At 48.5% G+C, this 19,602-nt stretch overlaps 1 protein-coding gene across 5 annotated transcripts in view; it reads left to right on the top strand.

Annotated features, from left to right (window-relative positions):
• Nucleotides 1-19,602, top strand: part of BICD2 (BICD cargo adaptor 2) — a 58,961-nt gene that overhangs the window by 19,527 nt on the left and 19,832 nt on the right. For 4 of the 5 annotated variants that reach the window (XM_036420123.2, XM_036420124.2, XM_036420121.2 and 1 more), the window contains exon 2: nt 19,195-19,407. The exons of the other annotated variant lie outside the window; for it this stretch is intronic. In XM_036420123.2, coding sequence (XP_036276016.1) covers nt 19,195-19,407 — 213 coding nt within the window. The remainder of the gene's footprint in view (nt 1-19,194; nt 19,408-19,602) is intronic. 5 annotated transcript variants of the gene reach the window in all.

Below are 19,602 nucleotides of genomic sequence, written 5' to 3'. Positions count from 1 at the left end.
CCACTGAATTATACATATTAAAAGGGTGACTGTAAGCCCCGCGGCGGGCTCAATGGTTGAGTGTTGACCTGTGAACCAGGAGGTCATGGTTCAATTCCCAGTCAGGGCACATGGCTGGGTTGTGGGCTCAATCTCCAGTAGGGGAAGTGCAGGAGGCAGCCGATCAATGATTCTCTCTCATCATTGATGTACTCTCCCTTCCTCTCTGAAATCAATAAAAGTATTTTTTAAAAGGATGGATGTTAGAGCATGTGAATTAAATCTTTAAATTTTTTTAGTGGCGATGAGGGGAGAGGAGAGTCTTTTTGCTTGCTAAATGGACTAGTTAAACTTGACTGTTACTCTGAAGTAGTCCCAGAGGATTTGGGCAGTTTTCTTCAGCCTTACAGCCTGCTGCCCATGTCATGTGAGTTTATGTAATGACTGGGTTCAGCCTTTCTTAGAATATCAATATTTATCCTTTTCTTTGACTGAGTCATGTTTCTAGTTAAAGTGATATTCAAGTGGTAATGATTTTGATGTTGATATTATAAATGTAATTGCTGCTTTTTTTTTTATTATGTGTTTCTTACCAAGTTTCATTTGGGGGGATTGGAGGTCTCGAAATGATCTTTTTGGAGATGGAATCATCACCTGTAAATGATGTGGAATTAATCTGTCCTCTCTTCTGCTCTCTGTACAGTGTGGTGGGCGGTTTTCTTGCCTCAGCCGCTGAGGGGAGTGACAGCAATGCTTGTCCATTGTTTATTAATGCATTCTGTCCGTTGTTGCTGTTTGCTGTCATTTTAAATCTGTGTGGGCAGATTTACAGTAGCCATAACGCTCTTTTTATGGCGTACGCTTTCTGAAGCGTCAGTGGAGGGGTGCGGCCAGGTCCCAGGGAATCTGTCCCAGTGCAGAGGGCATCTCCCCCGGTCTGCACACTGCTGTCGGGGCTCCCCCCCCCCTGTGCTCGGCGTAGCCTGACCCCTGGCCAGTGCCTGATCGATACTTTTTAAGTTGAATTGAACAGTGCCCTGGTTTTGTGCTCCTGGATCATGATGCTCAAGATGGATGCTTCTGTGTGCTGCGGTTTCGTCTGCTCAGTCAGCATGGCGTTGAGGAGCCTTCCTTTGAAGGGAGGGTGTGTGGAGCTCTGGTGCCAGGCCCAGCTGGGTTGAGCCTGTGCCGACCGGGACGTCCTCCCAGCCCCCTCCTGTCTCCTGCTGGGAGGGGATGTGACAGGAGGCCCTGAGTCCCAGCCCTGGTTCTGCCACAACCAGCGCCTGCCTGCCAGCCGGGGGTGGGAGGAAGCCGGGCCTGCCGGCTTCTGGATAAAATCATTGCCGGTTGAGAAAATAGACTAGCTTGGTTGCTTTTTCTTTTCCCTTTTGTGCTGTGCCACTGTCCCTGTGGGAGGCGTGCGCCTCATTTCCTTGCTCAGTGTCTGCCTTTCTTTACCGTTAACGTGTGTTTTTAGTGCAGCGCTCTCTGGAGTGATTTCCCCGGGTCTGATAATGGATGTTTCTATTTTTTAATGTAGTTTCCTTTGTGCTGTTCTGTCCGCCCTCTCTGATATAGACAGTATTGACGAGATCAATTTTCATGGGTTTAGGTGCATGCTAATATATCTTAGGGCAGTTTTAGGTGAAGAGAAAACTTTTAAGTACAGACGTTCATCTTGTTCTCCTCTGGTGGGTGCACAGCGGTGTGTCCTGTCTTCCCTTTTTACATTGCTGGGATGTGTTCCCGCCCATCGGGACGCCGTTTCTTAGGGAGCTGCTTTGGAAGAAGCTGTGTCCTTCAGCCCGCTGTTGTCTTCTGTGCTGTGTTGGGAAAGATTGCAGTTGCTAAATGCCAGGTCCCTAGTCAAACATTTTTGCGTGTCTGCCATTACTACGTAACTACGCTGTTTGGGCCAGCAAATGCAGTGTTGATAGGTTTAATCGACTTTTGACAAAGACTTTAATCTCCTAATGCTATAAAATCTTTCTCTAATAGTAATGTCCTTAACCTTCACCGGACTGAGCCCCCTTTTGAGTTTGGTGAGTGGAAATGGGGTTTTGCAAGGCCGACGGGCCCTTGCCGAGGGAGTTGGCCACACAGAAACGTCCAAGTGTGGCCCCTGCATACCATGTCCTCAGCGTGGCCAGGCCCCCCTCTGACTGGTGAGTGATGAGCCCTGTGGCTTTGTGGGAATCGCTAGTCCACCAGCATCTGTTGAGCAGAGTGTGGCCAGCCAGCATGGAGCTTAAGTTTTCCTCCCTCAGGGCAGAGGCAGTGAATTCTATCTTCAGCCGGCTCCGTGGGGCTGGCAGCAGATGACGACTGCTCTCTTTCCCTGAGCACCACACCCGATGGCCCAGCTCTGCCCACAGGCCCAGATCCCTCAAACAGGCATAAACCCTCTCCTTGTTACTGAGTTTATTGCTATCTGTTAACTATCCTGCACCCACCTAAGTAAGAGAAGTATGTGTCTATCATTTTGCTTTTTATACAATCCCACAGGTTTCCCTACTCTGTTTTCTTCCGCCTCCCTAACCTATCACCAATGGATTTCATTCACCCATTTACATCAGTCTTCTCTGTTGATTGCAATGTGTGACACAAGGTGCAAAAATGCCATTCTCCGGAGCATTATCGCAGTCCGCTGGGTATCTGGCATTTGTTGACAGTTTGACTCAAGTAAACTCACAAAACTCCTCACAGGTGTGACTGTGCTTATGTTAACACAGTGATTCTGGTCATTTGATTCCCCAGGATCCCTGGCTTTGGGGTCTCAGCTGGGACAGAGTTGGGTCCTGGGTCCTGACAATGTCTGGTGTCTGCACCAGCAGCACTCATCTGGGGCCAGGCATGCAGTCGATGCTACTGGTAAGGGGCGACAGGTGCTGCAGGCCACTGGTAAGGTCTGGTGAGGCCCCACCAGGCCTGCATGGGAGGGTGTGAGTGCACAGAAAGACGCCATGAGCCTCCTGGCCCTGGTCCAGGAGCCGGTGAAGATCAGGCAAGGAGCTCAGCAGCAGGGTAAGATGGACAGTTGGCAGAGCTCAGGAATTTCTGGGCTGCCCTTACCAAGCATAGGCTGGTGGCCCTTTAAGGGAGAATTGGGATTTGCTGGTGGTGAGTGGGGCTGGGTCAGCCCAGGAAGGAGCTGAGAATGCCCAATGCCAACTTCCTTCTGGGTTCTGCTTTCTGTAAGAATCCCTGTCTTCCTTGTGGGAATGCTGAAGTCAGCGCTCCTGGCTTGGCCTGTGGCGTGCCTGCTGCTTCAGATGCCAGACTGCAGGCCTGGCTCCTTGCGGGGCCAGGAGGCCACCCTCCCCTCCTGCAGCACTGCTTCCAGCTGCAGCTGTCCGATCAGCAGCCTCTGTGAGCAGAGACCAGTGCGCGTTGCAGAGATGTCCACGCTGTTGTCTTGCTGGGCAGACAGTGAGCCACTGACTGCCCACCGGGGCTCAGGGGCAGAACTCGCAGGCTGCTTTCCAGCCGTGGCACACCTCATAATTGGGCTTGACATGGCTCACCTGTGGACCGGGCCCTTTCAGCTGCCTCAGCACTGGGCTGGGCATGCCACACAAATGACCCAGTTTACACCAGGCCCAGTCAGCGGGAGGGACCTGCTTGACTCAGCAGGGACGGGCCCAGGCCGCAGGCATCATGGTGCTCACACTGCTCTCCGGCTGCCGGGTGCTAGGGCCTGTCAGGTGGGTGCCAGGCGACGAGGCCCTGGCCCCTGCGCGTCACACCCGGCCCTCAGCCTGGTCTTGTGAAGTGCGTTCTACTCGGATTGCACCTGCTAATGGATGCTTTCAAACACAGCAGTGGAGTGAGCGCTGCCGCAGCAGAGCCCGTGCCTGCGCGTTGGTGACGTCTGTGGACGGAGGGGGCCCAGCTGGCGAAGCATCATTTCTGGGCGTGTCTGAGGCTGATTCTGGAAGAGACCATTCGATTCAGTGGACGCGTCCCGGTGTGAGTGGCGTGATCCAGTCTGTTGGGTCCCAAATGGAACAAAAGAGAGTTCTGTCCCTTCTTGATCTGGGACATCCGTCTCCTGCCCTTGGGCACTGGAGCTCATGTATGTGTATTTGTGTATGTGTGTATATATATATGTATGTATGTGTGTGTGTATATATATATATATATATGTGTGTGTGTGTGTGTGTGTGTGTATGTATCTCCATGTCCTCTTGACTCTGTTTCCCTGGGGAACCATGACTGTTACAGATTTTGGTGACAAGGGTGTGGAGCTTCTTGGTGGCCGACTCTGTGGACTGTAGCTCAGCACACCTCAGCAGGAGCCCAGGGCCCTGTGCTCACTCCACTCCTCTGTGGGCCCCTCGGGCACTGGCCTCATGCTCTCGGCACTGTGTCTAGGCCGTGTCACCCCTCGGCTCAAAGGCAGCTGCTTCTGCGCCTCACTGCATCAGCGGCGCCTTCCCCCAGACTTGGGGCTCACTCAGCCCGGACGTTGGGCAGTGTCCCTTTGTGTGGATGAACTTGAAGGGAGGCCAGTTGTGACCTCACACCTGGGCTCACTGGGCTGTGTCGGGGCTTGCCCAGTCTGGGCAGCTTCAGAGCAGTGAGTCAGGAGCAGCAGTCAGCTGCCCGCAGCCAGCGCGTCCCCTGGGGACATCCCAGAGACAATGCCACCACTCCTTGAAGCCCAAACAAGTGTCCTGCAGTCAAGAAGACATTGCCCTTCTTCCCAAGTGTGCGGGCAGGGCTGGGGTGGGGGCCAGGCGGGACCCCCTCTGGAGGCGGAGGCCAGGCAGATGGTGAATGTCATTGCTCTGAGCACTTCCCAGGATGGGAAGGCAGGTTTGAGATGGATTCAAGGTCACACAGGATGGTGCAAGGTGGGAGTGAGGGTGCTTTGGTCAGGAGTTGTTCAGACAGGTCGACCGAGTTACCAGGGTCTCCACCTCTAAACCTCAGCCTCCTGGCCTGTGACTGGAGCAGAGAGCACATCCTGGGTTCACATCCTGCAGGTTGTGGGTAGAATGCTTCAGAAACACCCAAGATGTCTTAAACAGCTTTATTGAGGCATAATTGAAAAAACAGTAAATTGCATATATTAAAAGTATTCAGTTTGTTCACTTTTCATGCGAGTGTGTACTCAGGAGATCAACAACATAGTGGAGAGATGATGCAAGTATTCATCGCCACATGTTTTCTGGAGCCATTTGCAATCTCTCCCTCCTCTCCAGGTGAGCTCGGAATACTTACTCACATTTTCTAGTTTTTATATAAACGAAATCATGTACTGTTTTCTTGGTCTGGCTTTCCACTAAGCATAATTTGAGATGAATCTGTGTTGTGCTTATTAATAGCTGCTCCCTTTGGATTGCTGAGTGCCTCAGAGGCATTAGGGGTGGGGTTCCAGACTTCTCACACAGAGTGAACATAAAGTCAGTTGCCATCCTTCAGCTGGTGGAGGGGCTTGCCTGCAGTTTGTAAACACACACACATCTGCGAAGCACAGCAAAGACAAGTGCAATGGAATGAGGTGTGCCTGTGGTGGTCTGTTGTGTGGCTGCACCACAGTTTTAAAAAGTCCATTTTCCTAGTGATGGATGTTGGGTTGTTTTGGTTGGTTTGCTTTGTTTTGGCTATTAGAAATCTTTCTCTCTGAGTCTTTGTATGGATATGTGCTTTTATGTCTCTTGGGTTGCTATGCCATATGTCAGATACATTCTTAAATTTCAAGAATTTGCCAGCCCTGTCTGGGTGGCTCAGTCAGGTGGGCATTGTTCCATATACCAAAAGGTTGTGAGTTTCAATTCCCCGTCAGGGCATAGCCTTATACTAGAGACCCGGTGCATGAAATTCATTGTGCACAGGTTGTGGGGGAGTCCGTCAGCCCGGCCTGCACCCTCTACGATCTGGGACCCCTCGGGGGATGTCCTCTCGCAATCTGGGACTGCTGGCTCCTAACCGCTCACCTGTCTGCCTGACTGATGGCCCCTAACCCCTCCGGCCTACTTGCCTTATCACTCCTAACCACCTCTGCCTCGCCCTACACCCAGGACCCAGGATTCCCTCCTCTGGCTGATTGCAGGCACCCATGACCCAGCTGGCTTCACCCAGGCTGGCCTCAGCTGCAGGGGACCATGGGCAGGCAGCTTGTCCCTCTCCTCCTAGGCCACAGCCCCAGCCGCTGGCTCCGGGACCGCAGAGTGGGAGACTTGTTCTCTTCTGAACCACAGGCACAGGCACAACTGCTGGCCCCCAGGACTGCTGGCAGGCGGCTTGTCCCTCTCCTGGGCCGCAGTCTGGCTGGTCCCCATTCTTGTGAGCCCATTTGTGCCTAGCTGGTCCCCAATCCTCTCTCCCCAGTGGTGATATCTGAGCAGTCTCTGCTTGAGGGCGTGATGACCATTTGCATATTAGCTGTTTACTATATAGGATAGGTTGTGCAGGCTCATTACCAACTTGGGGAGGCAACTGATTGAAGTTTTTCTTTCATGAGGATGTCTCTCTCTCTCATATTCTCTCTCTCTCTCTCTCTCTCTCTCTCTCTCTCTCTCTCTCTCTCTCTGTCTTCTCCCCCCCCCCACCCCCACCCCCCCAATCTCCTCTAAAAAACCAATGGGAACATATCTTTGGGTGAGGATTAAAAAAAGAAAAAAATAGTCTGCCAAATTCTTTTCCCAGCGGCTGCACCATTGTACATTCCCCAGCAGCAGCAGCAGCTTAGGAGAGTTCCCATTGCTCCCCCTTGTGTCTGCACGCGGTAGGGCAAAGCATTGTAGTTGTCAGCATTCGAGTAGATGTGTAGTAGGAGCTTCTTGTGGTTGTCATTTTCTGTTGTTGAGCATCTTTTCATGTCATCCTTTCCCATAGACATATCTTTGTAGGTGAAGCATCTGTTCAGTCTTCTTGTCAGTTTTTTTTTACTGTTTTTTGTTTTTTTCACTTTCCTTTTTTTTTGGTGCTAGTAGGGATGTTTTTCTTACTGAGTTTTGAGAGTCCTTATATTCTGGATACAAGTCTTTTAATCAGATGTGTGATTTGCAGGGATTTTATCCTAGTCTATAACTTGTCTTTCAAACAGCATAAATTCTTAGTTTTAAAGTCCAAATTACCAACTTTTTCTTTTATGGGTCAGGTCGAAGGTCACATTTTCTCTTGTTTTCTCCTGGATATCTTATGCTTTTAATGTTTAAGCCTATGATTCATTTTTAACTAATTTTCGTATGTGCTCTGAGGTATGGGTGGATATCCTTTTCCATCAATTTGCCTTGTGCCTCTGTCAAATCAGTTGGCTATATGAGTAAATAAACACTTATTAAATCCAGACCTATTTCTGGATTCTCTATTCTGATCAGATCTATTTGTCTATCTTTATTCCAGTGTTGATAAATATAGAAATCAGGTAGTGTTTATTTCCATATGAATTTTAAAAGCAGGTGGTTTAATTCTACAACAACAAAAATGGTGGGAATTGACTGGCATTGTGATGAATTGAAAAATCAATTTGTGAAAAATTTACATCTTAACACCATGGAGTCTTCTGGCCCATGAACAAGGTATGATAAGGTATATTTTACCATTTACTTAATTTCTTCCAGCAATGTTTTTAGTGTGTTATTTCAGTATACTAGGAATGAACAATGAGAAAGTGAAAACAATTTTAATGCTATTTACTAGAGCATCAAAAATATTAAATACTTATGTTTAGGTCTGACAGTGTTTTGTGGCTATTGATGTGTGGGTTTTGTATATTCTCTGTCAGGTCTATAAGCATTTAATATTTCTGATGTTCTGATAAATAGCATTAAAATTGTTTCACTTTCTCATTGTTCATTCCTAGTATATTGAAATAAGTTTGATTTTTGCATTTTATCCTTTATCTTGCAAACTAGCTAACATCACTTATTCGGTCTAGTGGCTCCTTTGTAGATTTCTACGTATAGACTCTCATGTGACACGTGATTAAAACACATCACACAAGTTTTACCTCTTCCTTTCCAATCTGGAAGTCGTTTCTCTCGCTTCATTGCACTGCAGGCGGGGAACCCTTCACAGTAGGGGTGTCGAACTCAATCAGAGAAGGGGCCAAAATCTAAAATCCAGCCTAAATCGCGGGCCGAATGGTTTACTGAACAGTCATAAACTGTCATTGTGATGGAAACGCAGCGGAGTGCAGTGATGACAGCGCGGTGCGGGCCACATTGCAAGGCCTGGCGGGACGGATTTGGCCCGCGGGCCTTGTGTTTGACACATGTGCTTCACAGTGCTGAGCAGAAGTGGAAGGCTCCGTGTTTCACATTAAATACCGTCAGCTGTGAGGTTTTGGAAATGCCTTTACCGAATCAGGTGGAGCAAGCTCCTTTCTGTTTGCTGAAGGTATTTATCAGTGATGGATGTTGAATTTTGTCAAATTGTTTTCCTCCATCTCTCGAGATCATGTAGCTTTTCCTTTTTGTCTGTAAATATATTGAATTACATTGCTTCCCCCCCTAATGTTAATCAGCCCTACATTCCTTGGATAAGTCCCACTGTGTTGTGATTCCTTATCCTTCTTATATGTTGGTGGGTTTTATTTGACAAACTTTTTTGAAGAATTGTTTGCATCTGTATTCTTTTTTCGTACTGTCTTTGGTTTTGGTTTACAGGGTAATGATGACATCATAAAATTAGTTGGGAAGTATTTTTTCCTTTTCAGTTTTCTGGAAGAGTTTGTATACAATTGATTTCTTTCTTAAATGTTTGGTAGACTTGAGGAGTGAAGTCATCTGGGCCCAGCATGTTTTCTGTGGGTTTTTAACAATTATACATTTAATTGCTTTAACAGATACAGGACTATCCAGGTTTTCTGTTTCTTCTTGAGTGGACTTTGGTAGTTGTCTTTCAAGGAATTTGTTCATTTTATCTAAGTTACCAGATTTATTGGCATAAAGCTTCCTTATTATTCTTTTTAATATCTGTACTGCTATTACTTTTCATTCCTGATATTGGTAATTTGTGCTCCTCCTCCCATTAGTGTGGCTGGAGGTTCATTTATTTTGTATACATTTTTTATTATATATATATATTGATCTCAGAGAGCAAGGTGGAGGGGGTGAGAGATAGAGAAACATCAATGATGAGAGAGAATCATTGATCAGCTGCCTCCTGCACGCCCCACACTGCAGATCAAACCCACAACCCAAGCATATGCCCTTGACCAAACCAAACCCGGAACCCTTCAGTCCACAGGCTGAAGCTCTAGCCACTGAGCCAAACTGGCTAGGGCTGGCTAAAGGTTTATTGATTTGATCTTTTCAAAGAACTTGCTTTTGATTTTTCTCTTTACTTTTTCTTTCTTTGACTTCTACTCTGATCAGTTTTTACTGGGTTTCCTTTGCTCTTATTCTAGTTTATTTGATTTTACTTTTTATTGAGAAAAAGCTTATAGAGTACAAATCATAAGTGTGAACTTTCAGTAGCTGACCACACACACATAACACCCAGTTCAAGAATCAGTCTGTCTCCAGTCCTAGAAGTCCCTTCAAGAGCCTGCTCAGAAACTGACCCTCCCTCAGTCCAGGGCTCACACTGCCCTGACTTCTGCTAGCATAGGTTACTTATTCTTGCAACTGTATCTATAAAAAGAATCCACTTCTATGTCTGGCTTCTTTCATTCAACATTATGTGAGACTAGAGGCCCAGTGCATGAAAAACATGCACTCAGGGAGAGGGGGTCCCTCAGCCTGGCCTGTGTTCTCGCAGTCCCAGGGCCCTTGGAGGATGTCCAACTGATGGCTTAGGCCCATTCCCCACAGCAGTCGGACATCCTTAGTGCTGGCACGGAGGTGGGAAAGACTCCGCCCACCAGTGCTGCACTCGCCAGCCGTGAGCCCAGCTTCTCATGTGGGAGCACAGTGACCATCATTGTTTGGTGGATTTGCATATTAGCCATTTATTTACTTACTTATTATTTTTAAGGTTTAACTGCAAGTCTTCATATATATATATATATATTTTTTTTAATTGCTTTTTTTACAGGTAGGAAGGGAGAGGGATAGAGAACCAGAAACATCGATAAGAGAGAAACGTCGATCAGCTGCCTCCTGCACACCCCCTACTGGGGATGTGCTCACAACCAAGGTACATGCCTTTGACCAGAGTCAAACCCAGGACCTTTCAGTCCACAGGCTGATGCTCTATCGACCTAGCCAAACCGTTTTCGGCTCCATTGATTTTTAGAGAATGTGGAAGAGAAAGAGAAAGACAGAGAGAAACATCAAAGTGAGAGGAACACTTTGTTTGGTTGCTTCCTGCATGAGTCCTGACCTGGGTCCTGGCCAGGTAGGAGCCTGCAACTTAGGTACACGCCCTTGATCAGAATTGAACCTGGACCCTGCAGTCGGCAAGCCTAGGCATTATTCACTGAGCCAAACCGGCTAGGGCAGGATGTGACATTTCTTAGCTCTCTAGCAGCGGAACTTTGTTTTTTTCTCCAGGTGTGAGGAGGCAAAACCCTAGATCACCTTTTTGGATTCTTATTACCTAAGTTACTAAGAATAGTACCAGTGGCATACAGGAAGCTTAGCCAATGCGCAGTCAGAAAAGGTGTTTCCTCTGTAGTTCACACCTATCACCTCCAATCTCCAGCTCCAGCCCTACCAAGGACTAAAGCCTCAGGTCTGGGCAGGGGCGCTCCAGCTCCTTCCAATCCTGGCACCACCCCTGCCCAGGAGCCCCCTAGCTCAGCCCTTCCCAGGTTGCTCAGGACCCACTCGGGGCCTACCTCGGAGAGTGACCTGGATGTTGAGAAAGTTCCCAGGGGCCAGGCTGCTGGGTGCCTACATATGCAAATTAACCTCCCTCTTTGTTGGGTTAAGTTGCATACTCTTGCTGTGGGCGTAGCAGAGGTATAGTCAGTTTACATGTTTGTCTATTATTGGGTATGACTAGAGGCCCGGTGCATGGATTCGTGCACCGGTGGGGTCCCTCGGCCTGGCCTTTGCCCTCGTAACAATCCAGGACCCCTTGGGCCAAAACAGGCAGTCCGACATCCCCTGAGGGATTGTAGCAGTGCCAAAGTGGCAGGTGGCTGGGGAGGAACCTGAGCCAGGGCTGGGCGCCCCACTGCACTGGCTGCCGCTGCCTGCCACCTGCCACCTGCCACCACCTCCTGCCGCCTCCTGCCGCCACTGCAGCTGTGCTTGCCAGCCATGAGCCCAGCTTCTAGTTGAGCTGTGCACGGAGCACACTGACCACCAGGGGGCAGTTCCTGCATTGACCGTCTGCCCCCTGGTGGTCAGTGTGTGCCATAGCAACCAGTCGTTATGGTCAATCAGTCTAATAGTCACTTAGGCTTTTTTATATATAAGTTGTGTCCCTCAGCCCAGCCTGCACCCTCTCCAATCCGGGATCCCTCTCACAATCCAGGACTGTTGGCTCCCAACCCCTTACCTGCTTGCCTGCCTGATTGCTGCTAATTGCTTCTGCCTGCCAGCATGATCATCCCCTAATCACTCCCCTGCCAACTTGATTGACGCCTAACTGCTTCCCTGCTGGCCTGATCCCCTCCAACTGCCCTCCCCTGCAGGCCTGGTCCTTCCCAACTGCTCTCCCCTGCAGGCCTAGTCTCTCCCAACTGCCCTCCCCTGCAGGTCTAGTCTCCCAACTGCCCTCCCCTGCAGGCCTGGTCACCCCTAACTGCCTTCCCCTGCTGGCCTTCTTGTGGCAGCCATCTTTGACCACATGGGGGCAGCCTTTTGTGTGTTGGAGTGACAGTCAATTTGCACATTACTTTTATTAGATAGGATAGGATTCTTTGTTGTCTGTATAACAGTAATTTACTCATTTTGTGTAGTATTCTGTCATGTGATTGTATCTTTTCTTCTGTCGACAGACACTTGGGAAGTTGTGGTTTGAGGTTTCTGAAGATAATGCTCCTATAAATGCGTTCTCCCATGCACATGTGCAAGCGTCCTGGAGCACAGGTGTGTCCTTAGAGTTAGTAACAGTTTCCCTGTGTGGTTGTTGCAGTTACACTCCCACCACCAGAAGATGAGATTTCAGGAGGGTTTTTGGCAGGCCTTGTCCATGATGCTGTTCAGTGTTTGTTGGGTGACTGTGAAGAGAGAGAGTCTGACTGGGGCTGGCTGAACACCATCTGGGCCCAAAGACCAGCCAAAACAGGAAGAGCCCCTTTCCTGAGACCTCACAGCTGTATGGAGGGTTTAACACTGTGCTTCAGCGAGGCTTGGGTTTTCTGTTCGGGACAAGTGAGCTTGTGGTGTCTGGGACAGAGGTGAGGAATATGGCGGCCGGCAGGCAGGACTTGAGGCCTTCATCCCTTGGTCTGCAGGAGGCCCACAAGCCATTTGGGCAAAGGCCTGGGGGAGCGTTGTCTGGAGAAAACCAAGTGAGTGAGTGAGTTGGGGTGAACACCAGGCTCTTACCAGCCGTGAACAGGGCCCAGGCTCGAGGCCTTGTGAGCCTCAGTCTTCTCATCTGTTGAAAGGGCTCGGCCCCATAGGTTGTTAGCTGTGCTTTGCACATGGTCCTGGTCTGGTTTTTCAGTGGGAGCGGAGGTTGTTGCTCGGATTGCTCTTTTGTTCCGATCAGTCATTTAGTGCTGTGAAGACCCTGAGTTCTTGGCTTTAGGGTATCCTAGACCCCATATCACCTCGTTTTCATTGTTACAGATACTTTCTATTCCCCTTTTTATTTCTTTTTTGATCCATGAGTTACTTAGAAGTCTATTATTTAATTGCCAGATATTTTGGAATTTTCTGGATGTCTTTCAGTATTGATTTTTCATTTAATTCCCTTTGGTCAGAATGCATACTTTTTATGGCTTGAATTCTCTTAAGTTTGAGACATGTCTAATGGCTCAGAATCTGGTCTATTTGGGTAAATGTACCATGTGCCCCTGAAAAGAATATATGTGCTGCTGCTATTTACAAGTTAGTGACTGTGTATTTTTTTTTTATCAGTTTTTGCTCATGTATTATGAAGTTCTGTTATTAGGTATACAAACAATTAGAATTGTTATGTTCTCTTTGTGAATTAACCTCTTCTTAAAAAAATATATTTTATTGATTTTTTACAGAGAGGAAGAGAGAATTGGAAACATCGATGAGAGAGAATCATCGATCAGCTGCCTCTTGCACACCCCCTACTGGGGATGTGCCCGTAACCAAGGTACATGCCCTTGACCAGAATCGAACCCGGGACCTTTCAGTCCGCAGACCGACACTCTACCACTGAGCCAAACCGCTTTCAGCGAATTAACCTCTTATTATGAAATGACCCTCTATCTCTGGTAGTATTTTTTGCTGTGAAATCTTTATTTGATATTAATAGAACCCTTCTTCTTTTTTTTTTTTTTTTTTAATATAAATGTAATTCCTAGTCCAGTGTTAATGCTTAACATTGCTCAGGGTTGAAGGAAGGAGAAGGTGGTCATCTAGTATTGGTTGAGGACAATTTAAATACCAACTAAATACCTCATCTCCTTTTTTTGGGGGGGGGTCTTCCACAAAGACATTGCTACCAAGCACTTTTCTCTGAGCCAGTGACCTTGTGTAAGGGAAGCTGAGCAGTCATCGAGAGCAGGGGCTCCTACACACAGCAGAGTTTGACCATCCCTGTTGTAGTCCGTCTCCATTTTTGTTGATGAGGAACAGCAGTCCAGAGAAGATAAGTAATCTGCCAGTCACCAAGCTCGTTGGCAATAGCACCAGCCTGGAACTAGTGTCCCTCGGGACCAGCCTGGGGCTCAGAGCACCCTACCTTTTTTTTTTTTTTTTTTTTTTTTAATTATTTTTTTTATTTGGAGAGAGAGAGAGAGAGAGAGAGAGAGAGAGAGAGAGAGAGAGACTGATAGAAGAGCAAAACATTGATCAGCTGCCTCCTGCATGCTCCCTACTGGGCATCGAGCTGCAGCCCAGGCATGTGCCCGGACCACGATTCCGGTTGGTACCTTTAGATGCACTGAGTGACACCCAATGAACTGAGCCACACTGGCCAGGACTAGCTTTCTTTTGATGAGTGTTAACATGTTTTTTTTTCACCCATTAAATTTTTTAAACAGATGTATTTTAACAGCTTTACTTATTTCTGTAATCCACCTAATACAATTCAGTGGCTTTTGGTACAGTCACAGAGCTTTGCAGCCATCCCCACAACCCATGTTAGATACCCTGGACCCTTCGCTTTCACCTGTTCCTACCTCCCAACTCCCTCCCCAGCCCAGGCAACTGCCAGTCACATTTTCTGTCTGTAGGTTTGCCTGTTTTGGATATGTCATGTACATGGAATCATTCAGCATATGGTCCCATGTGATTGGCCTTTTTCACTTAGAAGAAAATTGTCCAAGTTCCTATATGGTGTACCATGTATCAGTGCTTCATTTCTTTTTGTGAACAACCAGTACTCCCATTTTATGGTAGACTACATTTATTCATTCATCAGTGGGGGGCATTTGGGTTGCTTCTGCTTTGGGCTGTGATAAACAGCTCTATCAGGAGGTGCTTGTGTGGACACTTATTTCTTTGGGGGCTCTGCCTAGGAGAGGAATTGAGGCTCACATGGTGATGTGTGTTTGGCATGTGAGGAACCGTCATGCTGTTTTCCACAGCAGCAGCACCAGTGTACGAGGTCCAGGTTTTCCAGATCTTGGCCAGCATTTTCCATTATCTTTTTATTGTTGAGTAATAGGAGCTCTTTATATGTTCTAAATACTAGATCCTTATAAAAATACGATTTACAGCTTTTTAACATATATTTTAATGGTTTCAGAGAGGAAGGTAGAGGGAGACAGAAAGAAACATCAGTGATGAGAGAGAATCATTGCTCAGCTGCCTCCAGCATGCCTCCTACTGGGGATCAAGCCCACAACCTGGGCATGTGCCTTTGACGGGAATCGAACCTGGGACCTTCAGTCTGCAGGCTGACACTCTATCCACTGAGCCAAACTGGCCAGGGCTGATTTACAATCTTTTCTTCTATTGTGTATGTTGTCTTTTTACTTGATAGTGTCCTTTGATACATACATTTAAAAAATTCTGATGCAGTCCAGTTTATTTTTGTTGTTGTTGTTGCTTATGCTTATAGTGTCACCTGTGAGAGCCATTGTGAACAAGGTCATGAAGATGATTTTTTAATTTAATTCATTCACATCGGACAGCTATTGTGTTGGCTGTTGTCGGGCTCTCCCCCCACCTCCCCCCAATGTATCTTATTTATTTTTTACAGAGAGGAAGGGAGAGGGATAGAGAGTTATAAACATCGATGAGAGAGAAACATCGATCAGCTGCCTCCTGCACACCGCCCACTGGGGATGTGCCTGCAACCAAGGTACGTGCCCTTGACCGGAATCGAACCTGGGACCCTTCAGTCTACAGGCCGACGCTCTATCCACTAAGCCAAACCAATTAGGGCAAGATCATGAAGATTTTATTTCTGTTTTCTGAGTGTTGTAGTTTTAGATCTCACATTTAGATCTTTGATCCATTTTGAGTTCATAATTTTGTACATGGATGTCCATTCGTCCTGCACCATTTGTTGAAAAATTCACCACTTAATTATTTTTGTGTCCTTGCCAAAATCAATTGACCACATATGTGAGAGTTATTTCTGTTCTCTTCTGTTCCATTGGTCTCTTGTCTATTCTCATGCCAGCACCATACTGTTTTGATCACTGGAGCTTCGTGTAAGTTTTGAATTTGAGAATTCGAGGTCTCCGACTTTGATCTTTTTCAAAATTGTCTTAGGTGTTCTGCCCTTGCAGTTGCATATGAACTTCATTTGTGCAGAAAAGGCCATTGGAGTTTTGATAGGGGTTGCATTGCATCTTCAGCTAATTATCTTTTAAAGGGATTTAAAGATTAAGAAAAGTAAGTCTTTTATATTTACCCACACAGACTCCTTGTAAATCTTGATTTTCATCTTGGATTGTTTTCTTGTCTGTTTTGCTTGAAGGATTTTATTTAGCATCTTGTGTGCAGGTCTGCTTTTGTATATTTGAAATGTGTATCTCACCTGTTTGTGAGCAGTTGTCACTGTGTGTAAACCGGCTTTTGGTTTTGTTTTCCAAGATGCCGCTCCACTGTCAGACCCCGCCGCCCTTCTGTGTGCTTCTCTGAGGGAGTGTTCTTTTTCCTAGGGTTGCTCTTAGTGTTTTCTCTGCATTGCTTGTTTTATTTTTTATTTTTTTCTATTTTCTTTTTTTTAAATAAATCTTTATTGTTCATATTATTACAAATGTTCCTCATTTCACCCCCCTCCGTTGCTCCCCTCCACCAGGTTCCCATCCCACCCTCTGCCCTTTCTCCACCCCCTATTGTCCTCATCCATAGGTGCACAGTTTATGTTCAGTCTCTTCCCGCACCCCCCACTCCCCTTTTTCGTCCGTCCACTCCCCTTCCATACCTCTGATTCTATTATATTCACCAGTTAATATTGTTCATCAGATTTTTTAATTCCCTTGGTTTTTAGATTCACTTGTTGATAGTTATGTATTTGTTGTTCATAAGCATTGCTTGTTTTAAACAGTTTGCATATAGTTTTCTGCATATTTTTTTGTGCTGGGGGGTTGGTGCGATGCTAGTGTTTGTGGATTTGTAGTTTTCATCAAATTTGCAAGGTTTTCAGCCATTATTTCTTCAAGTATATTTCTCTCTTCCCCCTCCCCTCAGAACTCTGGTTACCTGCGCACCGGCTCCTTGAAGGCCACAGCTCATTCCGTTGTTCGGCCTTTAGTCTTCTTCCTGCGTTTCATTTGGGTGGTCTGATTACTGTTTCTTCAGGTTCCCTCCCCTTTCTCTGGTAGGCAGGTCGCCATTAGTCCCACCCAGGGCCCCTTTCATCCGCATGTTGTCTTTCGTCTTCTGTACCTGGGCCTCCTGAGCCCACCGGGGGGCTCCACAGCTGTCACCGCACTCAGGTCTCAGGTGCTGCCGGGCCGCCCTGCCCTTGTGAGCCCTGGGCCTGCGGTGGGCTGGGCTCTGGCTGTGGATGTTCTGTGCTTTGTTCTGGGATGTGGCTGGATCCTTCCAGGCGTTGCCTAGGTGTTGTTGGTCAGGACTGAGGATTTGCTGGCTCCACTCTGGCCAGGCCTGCGGGTGATGGGATGGCTCCCCCTGTCCTGCTGGTGGTACCTTTCTGGCTCTGGGGGTCCACTCACAGGCTTGCCATCCCCTGCTGAGGCCCTCTGTCCACAGGCCTGCTGCCTGCCTTGCCTGGCCACAGACTTCCCGCGATGCCTCCTGCTCTCGTTCTGTTCTGTGGCTGGAGTTCGTTCTGGGAGGGGCCGGGACTGTCATCTGTGCCTGCCTCTCACTTGGAAAACCATTGCTTAGTCACATCGACTTCCCAGTTAGATTTAGTTTCTCCACACACGAAGTAGATCAGTCCCTGCCACAGCCTCGTCCTGGCAGGTGGGATAAGTCTCCGTCTCCATGACCTTGGAAAGGCTGCCTGGGTGCTCCGAGGCCCCCCAGCAGGAGCGGGAGTGGGAGCTGGGCTGAGGCTGAGGGTCAGACTGCAGCTGGCAGACCTGGGTGCTGCAAGTGTGTGTGCCTCTCCCCCTCTGGAGCGCCCCTGGGGTGACTCCATGCCTTGTGAGATGTTGGCATTTTGGCTTAAGATTCGTAAGTGTGTTCTGCTCTGTTCGCCCAGGTAGGCTTGTCTGGAGGTTTGGAGAGACACCATAGCTGACTGATGCTTCCTGCACTTCTTGGAGCCCAATGCTCTGGCAGGCCCAAGCTGGTGTGCAGCCCAGGAAGGGGCAGATCCGCATAGACATGATTTGTGCTCTGGGCTTTCCCTGACCAGGATCGGGGGAGAGGGGGAAGTAAAGGGAGGAGTGGGGAGAGGAAGGAAGGGGGAGGAGGAGGATGACAGAAATCACAGGGCTGACTAACTTGGTTTGAAAATAAACCAGTATCTTCACCGAATGGCTGTGCCAGGGCTGGAGACAATAAGCAAGACCTGCCCTCGGAGGGTGAGCCGGAACCCTAGCCAGACCCTCCTTTATTTGGCCCGTCACTTCTTTTTTTTTAACTTTTATTCTTTAAATATATATTTTTTTATTGATCAGAGAGAAAGTGAAATGGAGAGAGAGAGAAACATCAATGATGAGAGAGAATCATGGATCAGCTGCCTCCTGCATTCCCCCTACTGGGGATGAAGCCCACAACCTGGGCATGTGCCCTTGACCAGAATTGAACCTGGGACCCTTCAGTCCACAGGTCGACGCTCTAGCCACTGAGACAAACCAGACAGGGCTGGCCAGTCACTATGTTTTAATTTGTTCTATTAGAAACACTCTTGCTAGTAGCATCTTATACATAACTTTGCTTCCCCAACTGTCTTCTTGGACTAAATTTCTGGACTTAGTATTATAATTTGTCTGGTCATATTGGCATGTTAGCCTAAACCTGGATTATAGTAAACGAGTGGAAATGTTCTTGTTTCTCTCCTGAAATAAAGGCATTAATTTCCTTGCTACTCAACCCTGTAAAGCAGGGGTCCTCAAACTTTTTAAAGTGGGGGCCAGATCACGGTCCCTCAGAGAGCTGGAGGGCCGGACTATATGAACTACTAATTCCTACTGTAACACCTCGGCTGCGCTCACTGCCCAAAAAACCTGACGGGCCGGATCAGACTCCTCTGCGGGCCGCATGTGGCCCGCGGGCCGTAGTTTGAAGACGCCTGCAAAGAGACTGGTCTCCCCCTCTCCTGAGGTGTGCATAGGGCAGCCTGTGGAAAGCAGGCACTGGGAGGGCACACAGCATTGGCCTGTAGGGGTTCCATTTTGCCTGCTGGGATGTACAGGATGGGAGGGCGGGAGGGAGAAGTAGGGGTACTTCCTGGGCCTGCCACTTGCCTGGAGGACAGGCACAATGGGAGGCGCCTGCCGGCACAGCACTCGGCCTAGTTCGTCTCACCCCCGGGGGCTCTTCCCTGGGTCTGGGGTGGCGGCATCCTCTCCCGTCAGACAATTTCAGCTCTGTGCCCAGGTCCTGGGCAGGCAGGTGGATTCTCACATTAGGCACATGTGGTGGCCTGTTGGCTGCTTTTGAGTGTCCTGGTTCATGCTCTGGTCCCTTCATGCAGGCCTGGCCCCCTTGGGCATAGGTGTCTACCCAGGATGAGTGGACAGATCCACAGTCAGTACCCCCGCTCCCCACCCTCCACCCCATGTCTGGCTCCACTTGCACTTGCAGGAGTGCTGGCCTGACCTACTCGGTGTCTCTTCCCCCGCAGGCATTTGGGCAGGTGCACACAAACCACAGGAAGGTGGCCGCGGATGGTGAGAGCCGGGAGGAGAGTCTGATCCAGGAGTCGGCCTCCAAGGAGCAATACTACGAGCGCAAGGTGCTGGAGCTGCAGACGGAGCTGAAGCAGCTGCGCAACGTGCTCGCCAACGCTCAGTCGGAGGGCGAGCGCCTGGCCTCGGTGGCACAGGAGCTGAAGGAGGTACCTCGGGCTGGGCACGGGCAGGCTGCTCCCTGCGTGAGGAGGCAGCCCCGGTGTGCACGGGGGCAGGGCGGGGGGTGCCCACACCACCAGTTGTCCCACCTGCTCAGCTCCAGCCTCATGTGGTCCAGCCAGTAAGTGTCCTGGCTCCGCTTGAGCTGTGCATCCTGGTCTCAGCGCAGCTCGTTCCTCAGA

This window comes from Pipistrellus kuhlii, unplaced genomic scaffold, assembly GCF_014108245.1.
Source record: "Pipistrellus kuhlii isolate mPipKuh1 unplaced genomic scaffold, mPipKuh1.p scaffold_m20_p_62, whole genome shotgun sequence".
In the NCBI taxonomy this organism is placed as follows: domain Eukaryota; kingdom Metazoa; phylum Chordata; class Mammalia; order Chiroptera; family Vespertilionidae; genus Pipistrellus; species Pipistrellus kuhlii.
The sequence above is the reverse complement of the archived record's forward strand: the minus strand, read 5'-3'. Positions and strand labels throughout refer to the sequence as shown.